General features: G+C 37.7%; 1 protein-coding gene across 1 annotated transcript in view; it reads left to right on the plus strand.

Annotated features, from left to right (window-relative positions):
* Nucleotides 1-7,436, plus strand: part of pid1 (phosphotyrosine interaction domain containing 1) — a 32,918-nt gene extending 25,482 nt beyond the window's left edge. Inside the window, exon 3 of the mRNA XM_051870465.1 lies at nt 3,432-7,436. Within this exon, the coding sequence (XP_051726425.1) occupies nt 3,432-3,920 (489 nt within the window). The 3' untranslated portion in view covers nt 3,921-7,436. The remainder of the gene's footprint in view (nt 1-3,431) is intronic.
* Nucleotides 7,437-20,381: the final 12,945 nt, after the last annotated feature.

Below are 20,381 nucleotides of genomic sequence, written 5' to 3' on the forward strand. Positions count from 1 at the left end.
TAAATACATAAACATCAAGAATATTTTATCAAAAGGCTGAAAAATAGTTATTTTTAGCTATAACACCCGGCCCTTAGTATAAAATACTGAACTAGTGAATCACACACACAGTGAGTAATTGTGGCCACGTGTTGCATAACAGTGTTGGACAAACAACATTGTTTCTCCATGTACTTTGTGTAGGTGTATGCATGTGATCCAACTGTGTGGAAATAATATATTTTGTTGATTTACAATTTACAAATGTGGCTCATAGGACACCGTATTTGCATGGTATTACATTGTCCTGATGTCAGATTAATGAATTGCACAATATTTGCACTCTCACTTTGAGAGCTGTGCATCAGAGATCTGGAAAAGCAGCTATATTGTTGGAAGGCTCTCAGTCGCCTGCGGAGGTAAGAGGCCGGAGAGATGAATGAGCGCTCTGTTGGTGTCTAGACTCTGTGGTGACTGAGAAGCATCAATCTGCCTCAGTGTTTGATGATTTCTCACAGTTTCCACCTGAGGTGTACACACACACACACGCACACGCACACACACAGACAAAGACCCACCCAGGAACAGACATCACAAGGTTTATGTGAACGAACACACTTTCTCCAAAAAAACTGTAATCTGTCATCTCGCCACAGAGTAAAATACACATCAAATACATGAAGGGCTCAGGATTATTATGGTTTTAAACAGTTCACATTAGTATTTTGGGTTTAAAGCTTTTTATTTTATAACCAATACTACATCCTGGTGTTATTGTGAACAAATTATTGGTGCCGGTTAAAGTTTTTAATTTGTTTATTTATTTATTTATTTTTTTTCGTAATCTTTAGTCAAAATGTACTTGCTCTTCTTCCTTTAAAATTTGCTATCTTCATATTTTTGAAAAATATTTCTGAGGAATTTTCTCTGTGGGCCGTGTTATTGCATTTTTGGACAAATGATTTTGCCGGCTGAAATTTGGGTGCATCAAAAAAAAATTATTAATACTGTTCAAAGGTTTGGGGTCTGTAAGATCTTTCTGTTTTTGTAAGAAATCTCTTCTGCTCACAAAAGCTGCATTTATTTGATCAAAAATACAGTAAAAAATGTTTTTAAATGTTATTACAATTTAAAACAGCTGTTTTCTATTTAAATATATTTCAAAATGTAATTTATTCCTGTGATCAAAGCTAAATTTTCAGCATCATTACTCCAGTCTTCAGTGTCACATGATCCTTCAGAAATCATTCTAATATGATGATTTGCTGCTCAAGAAACATTTCTGATAATTATCAATGTTGAAAACTGCTTAATATTTGAATGCTGCTTAATAGATTTGTAGAAACTGTGATACATTTGTTTTTTTCCAGGACTCTTTGATAATTGGTCCAAAAGAACAGCATTTATTTGAAATGGAAATCTTTTGTAACATTATAAATGTCTACTGTCACTTTTGATCAATTTAATGCATCCCAGCTGAATAAGAGTATTGATTTCTTACAAAAAAATCTTACTGACCCCAAACTTTTGAATAGTAGTGTACTTTTTTTTTTTTTTTTTTTTTTTTTTTTTTACCAACAGTATTTGCACAATTTCTCTTGTTGTGGTAATAGTGTTCATTTACGATAATAAGGCTTTTGGGAAACACATGCTCACTCACTGCCTCATCTGTTTGTCATAGTGTAGTGAGGGTCTTCTTTCAGGTCTAATGTTTTCCAACATTTCTTCCAGAAGAGAACACTCATCCTCTCTCTCTCTGATGTAAATCGTTTTCAGAAGAGAAGAGATATTACTGGCATTTCCTCTCCCGGCTCGCAGCAAGGCCTCCTCTTTCTGTTTCAGACACGAGAAAGAATGAGATTAATATAGTGCCTCTGTCTCCAGATGCACTTGGTTTTTCTTAGAGTCGTGTTCATAAGAGGAATGACTTTGCATTTTACAGTTGGTCTGATATGAAGTCTCCTACCAAGTACAGCACAGATGTTTGTACCCTTGCTTGTCTTCAAAGTCTGTTAAGCAATAAAAACTATTGTGTTTAATTGTATTCTCTCAAGAGGGTAAAAAAAAAAGGGGGAAGGAGAGGCCGTGGCCAGAATTAGACCTTGTGGTTGCAGACTAAACAGAATGTCTGGAAGAGGAAAAAGCCAGACAAAGTTTTTTTTTTTTTTTTTTTGTAGTTTCACATTTTCTTCCCAAACTCTTGCCAAAAGCACACGCATTCAAACACAACAAGAACGGGTATTCTCAACTTCTCATTCTCTCAGTTTACAGATTTGCAAACAACAGTATACCTTTACAACTCCAGACCAATGACAAATATGAATGTCCAATGTGATGAAAGGAAAAAACCTTAAAAAAAAAAAAAAAAAAATCAATGGAAATATACTTTTATGTATTCTTGTTGGTTTCATAAGTTTTTTTTTTTTTTTTTTTTTTTTTACATTTTGGTACACCATTTTCAATAAAAGCTTTAAGAACGCATGAAGTGGTGTAACCACGCAGTAACAGTAAAATGTTTTCCTTACAACTTGAATACATAAAGTATTAATTATTATTTTTAAAAACTGTACCACAAAAATATGAAGCAGCAAAAACTGTTTTCAACATAATGTTTGTTGAGCAGCAAATCAGCATATTAGAATGATTTCTGAAGGATCATGTGACACTGAAGACTGGAGTAATGATGCTGAAAATTCAGCTTTGATCACAGGAATAAATTATATTTTAAAACATATTCCAAGAGAAAACCATTATTATAAATTGTAATAATATTTCACAATATTGCTGTTTTTATTGTAATTCTAATCAAATAAATGTAGCTTTAGTGAGCATAAAAGACAAAGTAGTGTTTTATTAATCTAATTTAATTTAATTTAATCTTGGGTATGAAACACATCTTAGTGTTGCAAATATTGGTAATATTTTATTAAAAGTTGCCACTTCACTACTTGATATCCTTTTGAAGAAATAATAAGAGAATAGTTATATCATCTTGACTTTTGTTAATAGTTTTTTACCCTTTTTCTTTTTGAAAATGAATTAATCCAGACAAATAAGACCTAATTTTCCTGGTTTCTTTTGCATTTTTATTGCACTTTAAAAATAGCTACTTTGATTTACAAATGATTACTCGTCTGAAAATGGTTTAGTACATGTACTCATATCATGCACATACTGTTTGTGTATCATGCACAAATATAGTATACTAGTAAAAATACATTTAATATATAAATAAAATATTTTTTAAAAAAAGATAGTAAACGGATTCTCAGTAGGTCAAAAAATATTAATATATTTAGTAATAATAAAAGCCAAAATGTACATTGTTTTCAGAATATTGAATTCAAACAAATAAGCATTTATATTTATTTGAGCCTTTCATTGTGCATATGGGCATTTGCATTAATCTGTACCCCTTTTCACTTTTCCTGTTGTGTGTTTGCTTTCACCAGGTGACCTACCTTGGCAATGTGACGATTTCCGGCACTCATTTCCTGTCTGGCTGCACAGAGTCGGCTGTGGTGGGATTATGCGACACAAAGCGGACATCTGTCGCCCACGATGACTCCATCACCTCTAGCAACGCCATACTGGAAATCCGTCCCTTCCAGGTACGACTGCATCACCTGGACGGACGGGGCGAGGCCACTGTCGCCATGGACACCTTCCAGGTGGCTCGCATCGCGTATTGCACGGCGGATCACGACATTAGCCCGAACGTGTTCGCGTGGATCTACCGGCAAATTAACGACGATCTGACGTTCCAGATGGACTGCCACGCCGTGGAGTGCGAGAGCAAACTAGAGGCTAAAAAACTGGCCCACTCCATGATGGAAGCCTTTAAGAAAACCTTCCACAGCATGCGCAGCGACGGACGCATCCACAAGAGTGGCTCGTCCGACGAGTTCCCCGAAGAGTTGAGTACACCCGACGACGGCTGAGAGAAGGCCGGAGGGGTCGAGCTTTTCTTAAACGGGGGGTTGGGAACGGGAGGCGAGGGAGCGCAAGTGTGAATGCGCTCTTTATGTCTTTGTGCCATAATAGAATATTCAGAAAAATAACAAAACAAAACCACAACAAAAAGAAAATGGAAATGGTGACAGAAATTCAAACCACAAACCAAGAAACTAGCCTGCCTTTTTTATCTTTGCTGCCAGACAGACATGCCCATTTTACTCAAGCATCTGAGCGTCAACATCATTATAAAGTTTTGAACTTTACGACGGTCACACTCCCACTCGAAAGCTGCTGGTTTTGATATGGCGCGAGAAGTGGCAAGAACTTGTATCTGTTATTCTCCTTTCGTTTAGCCAATCAAAACCTTGGGCCTATTCACCTTTTGTTTGGGGACCTGGGAATTCCTGATGTGTGTGTGCGGAAATCTTTTATGTCATTTTTTTTTTTTTTTTTTTAGATAATGCAGAGATGTATTTCCTCTGCTAAGTTGAGAGAAAAATGATATAATTTTGATATTTATGGCAGGCAGCCAGCCTAGGGCATTCCTTTACCTTTATCGGGCCATAGTAATTATAGGGACCATGCATCAATTTATTTTGTTGTTTTTTTTAAGATACCAAAAGTCATTGTGTGTGAGATCTAGGGTTTGTCTGTCTGCAGCTCATGAGCCTTTGAATAAATATGGAACGGGTTCTCTACTACAAAAAGCTTCTAAAAGCTAAGTGTGCTCGTCTGTCCAGTGTAGTTTAGTGTGTTTATGTGTTCTCAAACATAAAATACTAGCGCGTGTTAAATGAGATGTTGAAAGCGAGACGTTCCAGATGCATCGGTATCTTCACTCATGCAGGGCTATAGGTGCGGTCACATTTAAGGGCTGTTCACACCAAGAACAATAACTATAATGCTAATAAGGATGTGATGGTGAGGAAATTTTCCCACCGGTTAATCGACGTGTGATGACACCGGTAATACCGGTATCACCGGGGGAGGGGGGAAGGGTTCCCTCTTTTGCACCTCGCTTTTAAATTTCTAATTAGAAAGCGAAAGTAAAATGCGCACAGTCTTTCATAATGGTGCGGAGCAGAGCGAGTGTTTACATTATGAATGCCCGTGCGAATTAGCGGGCGACAATTGCTTGAATGCTGGGTTATTATTCTTGATGAAAAACACAACAACTAGAAAAACACAACTAATCCTTTGCAGGTTCCCTATTAGCACTGGGTTTAAATCCATTTAGCTTTGAAACCAAATTTTCCGCCATTGTCTTGTCAGTCAGCTCCTCACTCTCGTGATTAATGAAATCTGACTCCTCCTGCTGGTCTGTGCTGCGACTCACACTGCACTGAGCAGATGCATCCAGCTTTTAATTTTAGTGTCGGTTCTCTAACTAAACGAAGTGATTTTTATTACTATAAAAAAATCAAAACAACAGTGGGGGGCAATGCTGCGGTGGGCAAGTGATTTAACCGGTGTTGCGGCTGAACACTGGTAACACCGACTGTCGTAGCAAGCTATATATGATAAATATATTGGTGTCCACACCAATGCACGATATCATTCTGTTTATTCTAAGCGCGCTGCAGTTTTGTTGTTTGCCGCTTTAAATGCTCGAGCTCTTTAAAACAGGCTGGATTCTGATTGGCTGTTAATGTTTTTACCTTCCATCAGCTGGAAAAAGTTGTTCTGAAAGTGATTTCAATGATTGTTTCTCTGTGCCGTTATCGTTATAATTATGTTGTTGACTCTGCTATTCTTAAAACTATATCTTTATCGTTATAGTCATCGTTCTTGGTGTGAGCGTGCCTTTACTTTTACTCAGCGAATTTTGCGAGCAAAATCCAACAGGAATCTGTGTAATCGGGAGTTTCGTGTGAGGGCGAAAAAATTCCCCATGGAGATTTTGCTCATGTTCAAGTTGGTGCCACACTAACCAACAGAAAGCTGCTTGTTTTGAAAATGAATTCTGTGTGAGCGGTGCTTCATACATCTCAATGGATCCTTTTTCATGCAAAATCTCGCTAATGTGACCGCACCTTATTTATACATCACATTGTTTCGATCATGAACGGAAACTCTTGTTACCGGTCCTTTGTTTGCATACGATGTGCCGGGACGTCTTTCTGATGGGTTTAGAGAGAGTTGTGTGAATGTTTGCGCAGGGAGAGGGAGGACCCCAAAAGCATAGCAGTCCATAGAGTGCCTGTCTCTTACCCCCATGCTGAATGTATGATGTCTTTTGTGCTGCAAGCGCTATATATGTACTGGTACTGAAAGCCTTGTTTGATTTATTATTTTAGATTTTTTTAAATATACATTTGTATTTGCAGGTAATTTGAAAGCTGTATAATGGTTTAGAGCAGGGGTGTCAAACTCAGTTCCTGGAGGGCCACAGCTCTGCAGAGGCTGAATCCCAAATGACACACTTCTATGCACTTTCGGTCTTGTGGACTTAAGTCTGTTAAGTCCACGAGACCGTAGGGTATCCCATTCATCATTTTAGGTTTCAATTCCCTTTGCGGCCGCTATGCGCCCTCGATGCGCACTTCAGCTGAGCCCACAAGGCCGCGAGCTACGCAGAGGACTTTACCCGGCAGTCAAAGCGGCAGTATGTCACGAAAGTGCGGACTCAGAGGAAGGTCATGAGGGTTTAGGGTGCCATTTGGGATTCAGCCAGAGTTTAGCTTCAACTCTAATTAAATGCACCTGATCCAGCTAATCAAGTACTTCAGGCTTCTTTGAAAACGACTGGTATGTGTGTTGGAGCAGGTTGGAACTAAACTCTGTAGGACTGTGGCCCTCCAAGAACTGAGTTTGACTCCCCCTGGTTTAGAGAGTCAGTTTTTGTACAAGATGTCAAGACACGTGTTATTTTGGCTCAAAATGTTACGCATGCGTGCTCATATACACGGCTCCACTCACCTGTGAAAACCCTGTTATGGGGACGATGGATTGTGGAGCAATGAGAAGATGAATGAACAGACTATTTTGAATTCCGATTTTGAGTCGGATTCTAATTTGGATTGGGATTGCATCTGGATTTGGGAAGATGAAGAGAACCCTGGGAAGTAAGCATTTATAAATATAAAGAAATATATATTAAAAAAAGATATATGCATTGTATTTGAAACTCATTCGATAAGCTTATGTAAATACAAATGTATCCATTTTTTTCCTTTTAAATACTGCATTAAATGTTTGATATTTTTGAATAAAGTGACAAGCACCATTAAAGGAATCAGTATTACGGCCAACTGTGAATTTGGATCGGGAGCGGAGGGCAGCCTATAGCGTGAGTGATGAAATGTCGGGAGAGTGAGGATGAGTGTCTCGTTGTTGTTGTTGTTGTTTTTAATTTGTAAAATTGTAGATGAACATTCTCACTACATGTCTTAATGGCTCAGACTCGCTTTAATGTTTTGAAATGTTACCATATGTGTTTTTTATGCTGTATTTGCAAAGATAAAAAAGATACAGTATATATAAACTATTTACCAAGCTAAGTTGTGTTTCTTATTATTATTTGCCTTTTATCAAAATGTGTCATTGATCATAGAGTCTGCTTGCGGTGGTTTGTATGGGTCAGGTTTTGCTTACATTGTGGGGAGAAACCAGCATTATCCACTAGTTTAGTGAACATACAAAATGTTGTAATTAAAATATATGTGATATAATAATATATGCATGTAAATCAATCTACAAAAGGAGCCATAGTAAGTCTCTTTTCCCACAAAAACAAGTTGAGATCAGCTGCAGCTACAGTTGCTCTTCTATCCTCAGTCAGTAGGTGGCGTCAGAGTGCAACAAAAACTGGCATAATAGGAGAGGCTGCTCACTGCAGAGCCATGTGTGGAGCATAAAATCCAGCTCCCCCTCTCTGGATGTAATGGGTGTAGCTAGAAGGTCCAACCTAACCCTACCCATAACCCTATCCCTCCACCCATTAGAGCCACAGAGGTGGAGCTGGATGTCAGTGAGCACCACTTGCATAATAGTGCCACCTACTTTGAAGGTGCATGTTTTTATATCATGCCACCATTTTTTCTTCATCTTGTACCTCTAGAGGGCACTGCAGTACTGCAGAGTGTATAGGAAATAGAGTTTAAAACTGTAGTAAATACATGGGTCATTCCTACAGTTTGGTGGATTTTATGTGTCCATGAAACAATACCTCATATTGTACATAAAATGTTAATAAACTTTCATGCCACACGGTTTTCCATGCATAGATTTACCCTAGTTAACACATTCATAATGATTAGTAGAATAATTAAAATTAAAACTTCTTGAAGCCTTTGACAAATTCCTATGTCCTCAATCATGTTTTTCAACTTCACTTTGAAATAGGCTAAAGGTTACATATTTATTTCTAAATTAGCAATTTTGAGTATTTGTATATACATTTACTTATTGACATCAAATATTATTTATTGTGATATTTTTGTAATGTGTAAATCCATTAAATTAATTTGTCTCTCAAACTCCAGTCCACCCTGTTACATTGGTGCTACTCACCCTTTAAAATCTTAAGCGTATGCCCTAAATCACATGACTTGCTAAAAGTGATATCAGCTGCTGAGATTGCATACTTTTTGTTTGTTTTGTTTTGCGAAGAGAGATACTGCTTGGCAAGAGTAGTATGTCCAAATTCACAGTACTCATAAAAGAGTTGGCAAAAAATTGCTAGAATTTCTTACTACTTCTGGTGAGATTCTGAAGTGTGGAGAGGATTTGTGATTACATTAATGCATTCATTTGGATTACATTAATAGTACACACACTCATACTATATAGAACATAATTTTTTACCTATTAGTATAAGTATTTACCTATTCAAAATATGCACAGAGAGTGTGCAATTTCGGACGCAGACATTATTTCAAACTTTTCTCTCTTTTCCTCATTTTTAGAAGACTTACATAATCGTTTAAGACACATGTCCACCCTGTTGTGTCAAATTATACTGGACATGAAAATGTTTATATTTTTTTAAGTAGATATTATACATCTATTAAAAATGTAAATCTTCTGCTAGCATGTTCTTTCCCAGCTAGTAAAGGGATTTATTAGCTTAAAACGTCCACCCTGTTAGACACTGCATTGTAAAAGGTCATGTAACAGAGTGGACAAATTTCCTAGACCACATGTGAAATATATGGTCAGGATTATTAGGTTATACTAACCAGAGTTTGACCAGTGTGTTTTTATGATAGACTGACATTTTCTTCCTCTGACAAGACTAAAGAATTATTGAATTTTAACATTTTTGTTCAGCGTATCTGCTCAGTCCAAAACCACCAAACTGGAATGACCCACAGTCAAATGAATAGCGATATGACTCCACATGTGACATGCTGCGTACATGTCTTCTTATTTCTAATTATAATAATTCATGTAATAGTTGATCATTAAAAAAGAAAATCATAATTTTTACCACTGCACTGCTGCAGGATAATTATAGAATAAGACTTGAGGGAGGAAATTTAACCTTGACAAGATCCTGGAGCGCAAGGTGAAAGGACATTATAACTATAAGTGGATGTGCCTAAAAATAACAGACCTGGACATGAAATAATTGATTCATTTAAACTAGACTGGTTAAAGATGTAACAGGAAGTATTAACAGGCCAGCATGAATAATAAATTATATGGTAAAGTTATGTGAAAGTTGCAAAAACAAATTACACCAGCCTAGTTCTTTTTTTTTTTTCTTTTTTTTTTTTTCTTTAATATGAGTGTAAACTAATATTTATTATTTCCAGGCCCCTCATGCATTCACACCTTTATATAAGCAGCTCTCATGAGTGACAGATTCACCCTGTACAGTTTCGTGACAGATTCAGTCATGTGTGAGATCGCTGAACATATGGGCTCGGATCAAAGGGTTTATATAAGCCTCTTCAGATGCACCAACCTCTTATTTCTCTCCCTCTAGAGGCACTTTTGACGAAACTCTTTGACAGCGTTTTGGCCTTCATGAGTGAGAGCCGTCACACCTCCACTGCACACTCAGCTCTTCAGGGTTCAGTGCTGTATCACACTCCATAATTTCAAAGAGGATATTATCATTTTTACTAAAATCCATTTTATTATTATTATTTTTAAATCATTCCTTCAAATAAACAAATCACTAAAAAGAACTGACTCAGAGTCATTTGTTCAAGAATCAGACTACACTCTGGTTGAGCTGTGTGTTTTTGATTCACTAAATAGAAGAGTCATTTGTTCGGGGAATCTGACTAGACAAATCCTGAGTTCCATTCGGAAGAGCTCATCCCTATGCCCTCATCCCTTCAAAGGGTTTACCCTCCGGAGTGAGAGCTTCGAAGGGATGAAGGGTGTAGGAGTCAAAAAAACTCTTTTTTTGGAACGCACTTCTGCGTCATCTTAACAAGACAATCAAGGAGGCGCCTTCGATGCACATTTTGTACGCTGGTTGACCCCCCAAAAAACACATTCTGAACGATGAGTAGATTGTGCAAACTGCTCCTTTTGTTTAACGTTAGTTTATTTATTTATTTTTGGTTTATCGCACCATATTGTATATTGTGTCTATGTATTTTAAACATTTAAATGGACTGATAAAGGGAGCTGTAAAGTATTTTTGTTGACGTACAATGTAGTTTTGACTATAATAATGTACCAAATCTAACTCATATAAATATTACAGTAGTATAGAAAAATACTATACATTATACAAAATCGAACTGTACCCATTCTGTGATGTCAAACAACTTCCTTGTGCAAAGGATCATGGGAAGTGTCTATTAGTTGTACCCTTCAAGATCCTTCATTCCGAAGGGCCCTTTGAAGTGGCCAGTTTTGAGCACTTCGGTTTGGAACGACCCTTCAATATGGCGGCCATGATTGTTTTCACTCCAAAGTGTCCTTGGGAGGGCGATATATCCCGTTTGAAACGCACCGTAATTGAGCTGTATATTTTTGATTCACTAAAAAGAACCAGCTTGTAAGAGTCATCTGTTTGCGAATCAGACTACACAAGTTGTGCTGCAAGATTTTTATTCATAAGAGTCATTTGTTTGGAAAATCTGATTACACTGTGCTTGAGCTGTATGTTTTTGATTCATTCATAAGAGCCGGCTCCTAAGAGTCATTCGCTGTGAATCTACAGTAACTACACTAGTTAAACTGTATTTTGATTCACTATAAATAACCAGCTCATAAGAACCATTTTTTGGGAATCGGATAAGAAAAGTTGTGGAAGACTACACATTCCAAAACTCCTTTCTTTTGAACAGTGTTGCACAGGACACGATGCTACTAGCTAAAACAAGCTCCAAATCAGAGCCAGACATCTGCACCGTCTCCACTGAGGCAGTAAAGACCATCCGCCCAGCATCTCAGCATATCTACCATCAGTAATTGACCTTTTACAAAGCAGCAAAGATTGAATGCTGATGTCTGATTTAAAAGCATCAAGGGAATCCCCTCTCCCCAATTCTCTCTTCTCCTTCTCTGTGAACACTGTTGGGTCTCCTATCTGTACCATCAAGCTCAGCAGCGGAGCGCTATGACCAGTTTTATCACAACCTAAGAGTCAAAGTTAATGTGTCCATTGCTGATCTGTGACCAGCGTGAGGTGGACTTATCACAGGAATGAAGGTCTGCACCCGATTCACTTTAATCCCCACAGAAACACATATCGCAGAGAGAGCTGCATTGTGGTTAATGCAATGGCATAACTTTAACAAAGGATTTTAATGTAGATATAGCATCATGCATGGGATTTAATGGAACCTCTAATTAGGCATCATTGACTGTAAAAAAAGATGGATGATGCACCTTCACTCTCTTCCATTGTAGAAAGTGAAGCCGCCAGTGTGCCAATATGGTGCTGACATCTTGAGTCTCTGCGCAGTAGTAAACTTGGAGCCTGAGTCTGCTCAGTAGTGAGCGTGAAGTGGAGCTGCGATATCAAGGTCCCGCCCACACTCCCGCAGAATCGGTTAATGCAGTTTACTGCAGAACAACTTGTTATGTTGGTGTGAAATAAACAGTTCTGGAAATGTAAAGATTACAGTTAAAGCTCCAATGTCCTCCCGAAGATCCAGAAAAAAGTTGCTGCTTCAGTGACCACTTCGCTCAGAAGTTTAGTTTGTCTCGCATCCCTTTACATTACATGGAGAGGGTGGGATTTATGACCTATGCTGCATCCAGCCACCTGGGGGCGATCGAGATGCTTTGGCTTCACTTTTCAGGACTCGTGTGGCATGCTTGGGATGAATTAGCATGCTTGGTTTTTTTTAGATTGTAAAGATCAAGTATCATTAATCCATCCAACTGATTCAGTCCAAACACAGGACGTTTTATGGATTGAAGTTTTCAGTGCACTGGAAGGATTTTGCAATTGAGACAGCCCTTAAAATGTCCAACTCACTGACCAGTGCCCTGACTACTGAACAAGGGAGCCCTGTCCCAAATGGAACCCTAAACCCTCGCAATCTTCCACAGAGTTCACCCTTTCATGACGTGATGCTACTTTGACTGTCGGGAAGAAGTCTGCTGCGGAGCTCACAGGCTCGTCAAAAGTGCAGATCGAGGGCACATATTGGCCACAAAGGGGGCGCTCACAAGCACTCATCTGAAACCTAAAATGACAAATGGGACACCCTGGCTGCATCTGAAACTGCATACTTCCCTACTATATAGTAGGCGAAAAAAGTATGTGACAAAAGAAGTATTTCCGAATTCAAAGTACTCAATAAAGAGTAGCCAAATGTACCCGGATTAATTACTTCTTTCGAAAGATTCTGAAGTATGCATAAAATGGACACTTTACTACCCCATGAGGCCATGGGAGAGGATTTGTGAATGTCGGTCCACTCTCATCTCATCCTCCAGCACAGATACAGCGAACGCATTTGCTTGGATTAATTCGGCACATCAGACCCCAGCACCTTACATATGTATTACCTGCCCCATGTGTATCAAGTATAAAATCCCTGCATGTCCTTGGAACACAGTTTTGAATGTCAAATTCTGATTTCAAATGCATTAATACATTTCTATGAGAAACAAAGTGACAGTGTTGCTAAGAAAATAGAGAACTGCACTTGAACAGACTTCTCATAAATAATAATGTGGCTGAATAACAAATTTGTCTTCAAGTGCTCACTGCACCTTGTATAATGCAATGCTAATATATGCAAAAATGGTGGGATCTTTTAGCCTATGGGGGCACACTAATAACCTTAAACTTTAAGCGTACGATGTTTATAACACTGTCTAGCTATGGCTTTACAGTATGTAAAGATACACAATCTTTTGGTTTAACTGCAAATGACTTCTAGACTAGCCATCTGTTCCTAATCTACTTTCTGATGTGAAACCAATGGCCTTCTTTTAAAAAACACTTCAGGTTTGTATTGATTTTTTCCTTTGTGTATACCTCAGATCAGCGGAGATGTGGACTTTGATTCTTGTTCTTGATTTGTTACTGTGAAGGCTATCTTCAGATTTCACATGTTTTAGACAGTGTCAAGATGACATGGGTGGGCAGTACATAGATGTAAGGTATGTTTCTGAAGATATTTTTGATTAATGTGTAAGCCTATCCGTTACTCTGGGCCAAAACCACAGACAGCCTTTGATATTCTTTAGAAGTCACCTCTAAGACAAATACCGATTGCGCAGCAAAATAAAAGGACATGATTCTCCACAGCCAGCTAAAATAACTATGCATGTATTTTTCCCACCTAGGCAGAAACTAGACTTAAAATTCATAGCAATATACTGTATATGATTGATTTAGAAAGTGCATGAAAGTGTATTTAATCAATTTATTTGTTTTTTTATTATATTTTATATCTATTTATTTATATAAAATCCATAGTTATAGTATTGTTATGTTGTCCCATGATTTGAAAATAAAATATGAACATGAGACCATCTTTACTAACACGTTTGTTCATTGTTTGAAATCATTTTAATGGAAAAAAATTAAAATGTGAATTTAAACAAAATACAAATATACTATATCTTTTTTAACTTTAACCAAAGCCAAAGGTTCAGGTTAAGTTCTTGACCTGGAAAAGGTTTGAGACCCCTGTTGTAATTACTTACAAAGCACACATTAACATTAGCACCTTATTTTCTGGCTTAAACTCGTTTTTATAAATGTCACAGTCTTGCTGCATGTTCTGTAGGCGTGAAAGCATAGATAATCTTTAAATATGTGTTAAATGATTTGGCTCTCTGCATGTAGTAACTCTCCAACTTCCTTTCTGCTCCCACGGTTGTCCTTTTACATCTGACCTTTGGACACAACGATAATTATTAATAGTTTAATAAATCACTTTACTGTGAAATACTGCATTCCCCAATGACAAATGAGAGGAGCATTCTGAGGATGAAATCAATCATAATGTCGCAATCATGAAAGCTATAGCTATTTAAAACAGATGTGACACAACTTTATAAAGGAAAAGCAAAAATTTAGGGGTGTCATATGGTCTTTCAAAAGTGCAAAAAAAAAAAAAAAAAAAGGAAAATGATTTGTACTCTCATATAGCATGGAATTTCTTTGAAAACAATCTGATTGATTCTGGATTTGTTTCTGGGTGGGTTTGTTATGTGTTTTAGTTCTGTGTCCTAGTTTTCAGTTCATTTTTATGTTTTTTTTATTGTTTGATTAATTTGCACACCTGTTATTCATTTCAATGATTGGTTTATTTGGTGTATTTAAGCCATGTGCTTCTTTCATTGTCAATTCTTGTCATTATTATGTTCAGTTGTTGTAGAGTTTGGTTTAAAGGGCAGTTGACGCTCGAGTCTGAACACAACACGCATGCATCGTGAAGCTCACGTGAACGTGCATTGCAGATCAATATTTTTGTAAGTAAAGAGGTAAATTATGTTTTTTTGTGCAAACGAAGCACTCGCGTCACTTCATTAAACTGAGGTTAAACCACTGGAGTCACATGGAGTACTTTAATGATGTCATTCCTACCTTTCTAGACCTTTGAAAGTAGTAGTTACGTTGGATCTTTATGGAGGGACAGAAATCTCTCAGACTTAATCAAAAATATCTTAATTTGTGTTCTAAAGATGAACAAAGATCTTACGGATTTGGAACGACACGAGGGTGAGTAATAAATGACAGAATTTTCATTTTTGGGTGAACTAACCCTTTAAATTTGATACTGCTGCATTTAGATCCTGCTCACCTCATCCTTGTTGCAACCAGCTGCTGACAGAAGAACTGACCTAATAATGGATCTAGTGGCAGTTCATATCCTCCTCCTCTCCCAGGGGGACAGCTCCCTCAAGAGACACATGCAGGCTTTCCTGGATTTATGCCACCTTGTCCACCATGAAGACAATAGCCTGTGTGTGTTTTTTTTTTTTTTTTTTTTCTGGGCAGGCTTAAATGTGGAGACGAGAGCACGCCTGCTCGGAGATGGACCTCGAGAGAGCTTTCAAGAGTTTGTGGACTGGGTCCTATTTCACTGTGGGCCCCCTTTTACCATCGGCGAAATGGAGGAGGTCCTGGTTTTGCCTCAGCCATTCGTCCCCCGACTCCACCTTGGTCTCCAGGACTTTCAGTGTCACTCTTTGGCTCCGCCTGGGTGATGGCACCATCAGCTTCGTCTCGGTTGGTAGTCCACCATGTTCCGTCTGCCAAGTCTCCTCTCTCACTTGACTCCGCCATGGGCTTTTGTTCTGGTGTTTCTGCTGGGGATTCCACCCTGCCTCCTCCCACCATCATCTCCGCCCTGGTTCCTCCCATTTTTTGCTCCATCCTGGCTCCTGTGTTTCTCCCATGTGCCTACCATCATCTGTTGGACTGTTTTGGATGTAATGAGAAGGGGGGGAAATGTAAGGGATCATCTGGATTTGTTTTGTTTAGAGTGGGTTTAAGTGTTTTAGTTCTGTGTCCAAGTTTAAGTTTGTTCCTATGGTTTTTTTTTCATTGTTTGATCAATTTGCACACCTGTTATTCATTTCGTTGATTGTTTTTTTGTTTGTTGTTTTTTTTCTGTGCATTTAAGCCATGTGCTTTTTTCAGTTCATTGTCAGTTCTCGTCATTATGTTCAGTTGTTCTGTTCCTGTTTTCCCTGAGTGTTTCAGTTTGAGTTTTATCAAAAATTCTGATACTGCCGCATTTAGATCCTGCTCACCTCATCCTTGTTGCAACTGCTGACACTGATATGCACAAACTTTTTTGCATTCCACTGCACTGCTTTTCCATTGTTTTTCTATGTAAACATTCACTAGACGGGTGTGTTTGACTAAACAAATCTGAACAAAACAATTCACTAGAAAAAAAATCAGACTTTCCAATTCTACGAGAGAGAGAGAAATTAAGGACAAACCAGCTCGCTACTGGAACAGCAACGCATTGGATAAAGTGGTTTGTTACTGGAAAAGCTAAAAAAGTCACATTACTAAAAAATGAATGATACAATGACAAATAAAACATTTTTTAACTCCCACTTGTCATCTAGTGGCTAAACAATGTAATCGATACAATCATTATTTGAAGCGCCGAGTTACTTTGAAAAGAAGATTTGCTCTATTTTGATCGCTACAGTAGACATCAGCATTTATATCCAAACTATAAACTTTTATCCCAGTAGTTCTGTGATCATTTGAATGATTGTAATTCAGAAATAATGATACTGTGTTGGTGAAAAGACTGTTGGTGAAGCTGTTTCATATACCTATACATGACAACTGCTCTCTCTGGGTCGCAGCAGCACAAATGCAGATTTAAATGTTCTGCTGTGATTTTGTCAAAGGTTTAACAGACACATGCGAATTGGCAATGGCAATGTTACATGATCTACGATGTGTGTAACTGTTTTCTGCCATGGATAATGTGTTCATCTGTAGTAAGTCATCTTACTTGGTTATTTTTCACAAACTGTTTAATAAATACTGCGTATTTAGCCATACAGGTGCATCTCCATAAATTAGAATATCATGAAAAAGTTTTTTTTTTTGTAATTTAATTCAAAAAGTAAAACTTAAATATAAGAGCTGGCTGTTCGCAGAGTGCTGTGCCAAAGCATATTCATGGAAAGTTGACTGGAAGGAAAAAGTGTGGTAGGAAAAGGTGTACAAGTGAAAGGAATGACCGCAGGCTTGAGAAGATTGTCAGACGAAGCCGATTTAAGAACTTAGGAGAGCTTCAAAAGGAGTGGACTGAAGCTGGAGTCAGTGCATCAAGAGCCACCACACACAGACGTCTTCAGGAAATGGGCTACAACTGTCACATTCCACAAGCCACTTCTGAACCAAAGACAACGTAAGAAGCGTCTTACCTGGGCTAAGGAGAAAAAGAACTGGACTGTTGCTCAGTGGTCAAAAGTCCTCTTTTCAGATGAAAGTAAATTTTGCATTTCATTTGGAAATCAAGGTCCCAGAGTCTGGAGGAAGAGTGGAGAGGCACAGAAACCATGTTGCTTGAAGTCCAGTGTGAAGTTTCCACAGTCAGTGATGATTTGGGCTGCCATGTCATCTGCTGGTGTTGGTCCACTGTGTTTTCTGAAGTCCACAGTCAACGCAGCCATCTACCAGGAAATTTTAGAGCACTTCATGCTTCCTTCTGCTGTCAAGCTTTATGTAGATGCTGATTTCATTTTCCAGCAGGATTTGGCACCTGCCCACACTGCCAAAGGTACCAAAAGCTGGTTCAATGACCATGGTGTTACTGTGCTTGATTGGCCATCAAACTCACCAGACCTGAATCCCATAGAGAATCTATGGGGTATTGTCAAGAGGAAGATGAGAGACACCAGACCCAACAATGCAGATGAGCTGAAGGCCGCTATCAAAGCAACCTGGGCTTCCATTACACCTGAGCAGTGCCACAGGCTGATCGCCTCCATGCCACGCCGCATTGATGCAGTAATTCATGCAAAAGGAGGCCCAACCAAGTATTGAGTGCATAGAAATTAACATACTTTTCAGAAGCCTGACATTTCTGTTTAAAATATCATTTTTTTATTGATCTTATGAAGTATTCTAATTTATCGAGATAGTGAATTGGTGGATTTTTGTTAAATGTGAGCCAAAATCATCACAATTAAAAGAACCAAAGACTTAAAGTACTTCAGTCTGTGTGCACTGAATTTATTTAATACACGAGTTCCACAATTTGAGTTAAATTACTGAAATAAATTAACTTTTCCACGACATTCTAATTTATTGAGATGCACCTGTAGTGCTCATATGACTTACTGCTTTTTGCATACTAGTGGAAGTAGCCTGTGTCTCTTTGTTTATACGTTGCATTGTATATAACATTTACAGGTACAAAAATGATAAACAAATAAAACAACAAAACAAAATAAGTGCATGCTGAAACATACGATATGGACATACTGCTGTTTTAAATGTTTATAGCTACACGTAAAATATTTATGAATCCTATCATTTATATATTTGTATTATCATTTTATAGATTTATTTTAGATCCTTAAACCCTATCCTCAAACCTAAACCACTTTTCAACAATATAAAAAACAAAGGCAGAAAAATGTACAGTGACAATAATTTGTTACAATATACCATTTACAATATAGCAATAATTGTGATATTGAAAACATAATCTCATTGATCATAAATACAACAGAATCAACCTATTAAATCAATTAAATATTCTTTGATTAAATAACATTTGTATGTGTGTAATGTTGTTCATTTGTAAATTATACACATTTTAGATGCTGTAAATACATTTTTGCCGTCAATAATTTTAGTGTCTGTGCAAACGTAAATAAATGTACGTGTTAGAACCACATTTTGCATAGGCCTAGATTAAATATGAATACACATAAGATCATGTTGGAAGTAGGCATATTGTGTGATTACTACACACCTCTCTCCACAACAAGCCACATGATTTGAAGTAACATTCACGTCTGTAACACAAAATGTGAGACGTTTTATGTATGCACCCAAGTTCAATACTTTGGGTTAGGGGTTTGTTCAAATCACTAACTCTATATGAACGATAGCAATAGTCACGCTTGCCTACACATAATGCACAAAGAAAACACGCACAAGCACAAACAAACACGCACGCAGTGGAAGTTTAATGTAAAGTTGCAGATAGAGGTACCCAAAGTAAATGTGTTTTTGGTTGACAGAGATTAACAGGGCAGGCTCTGATCTTCACAGCCCACTGAGACAGAAAAAACCATCTGCTGAATCATGCACACACAGACACTTACTTCCACACACCTACAGATGACATCAGTAACCTTTTACTCTGAGAGCAGATGAAAGCACATACTCCCGGTGTACTACACTTCCTCTGTCCCTCCAGATTATTGATTCTCAAAGCTCCACTGAGCATCTGAGTTTTTCTCCATCACCAGGGCTTCAGCTGCCTCATTCTGAAACAACACAAGACAGCACAACAGCAAAGAGCCAAACAAATTAAAATTCTTTGAGGAGCACCTGACTTTCCACATGTCTGTCTCTCCATTCTTTGAGGAGCTTCTTGAACAATTTGTTTTCGATAACAAAATTCAAAAGACATTGTGGTAAAAGGAAACAGGTTTTTTTCAAAATCTTACTTTTGCTTCACTGCACACGGACGTCATTGTAATTCCCACAGGATGCAGTGTGAGGAGAGGTGAGGCCAGTGCTATCTAAATTGAACCTAGGATTCTCTCTCTCTGATTTTCAAGTAATTGTTAGGATTTAAGCACTAAACCCTACTTTTAATCGACCATCTTAAACAGTTTGAAACACCAAGGGGTTGGTCCTGCATGACTCATACATCTTTAAAGTGCTAAGCTTTTTGTAAATTTCTCTCTCTCTCTCTCTCTCTCTCTCTCTCTCTCTCTCTCTATATATATGGGTCATTGACAAATAAGGTTTTTAAAAGTGCAAAAAACATGATGGAGATAATTAATTTTGAAGTTTTATTAAGTGTTAACAATGAGATTATGTGGTTTTTATAATCAATTAACACTGCTTTTATAATTTTTTTACAAGATGGACAAAATTTGTCACCAAAAAAGTCATTCGGTTTAACCAAAATTACGGTTTTACCAAATGACACTTTTGGTTATACCGAATGACGATATTTTCAAACAATGCTAACAGGCTGATATCTAGCTTGCTAGCTAGCTAGCAAAAGGACAATTAAACATTTTATATTTAGTACAAGTTTTTAAAATATTACAACGGATTTTGTAACAGTTGTACCGAATGACCTGATGTTTCGGGACCTGATGCGTATGAGCAAGTGAAAACATGAATTTTTCAAATAGTTAAAAGAGAGTTAGTTACTTTGCTTCACAACCATGTGGTCCTTTGCAGGTGTCTGATTGATGTCACATCCTGTCACATGATACTGACCGCATGACTTGATCCAAAATGGTCCCTTTATATTAGTAACTCCGAATGACATCAATGAAATTCATTTTTCCAGACATTCTTTCTCATAACAAATACTTCACATAATTTT

The sequence above is a fragment of the Ctenopharyngodon idella genome, chromosome 18, assembly GCF_019924925.1.
Source record: "Ctenopharyngodon idella isolate HZGC_01 chromosome 18, HZGC01, whole genome shotgun sequence".
Classification (NCBI taxonomy): domain Eukaryota; kingdom Metazoa; phylum Chordata; class Actinopteri; order Cypriniformes; family Xenocyprididae; genus Ctenopharyngodon; species Ctenopharyngodon idella.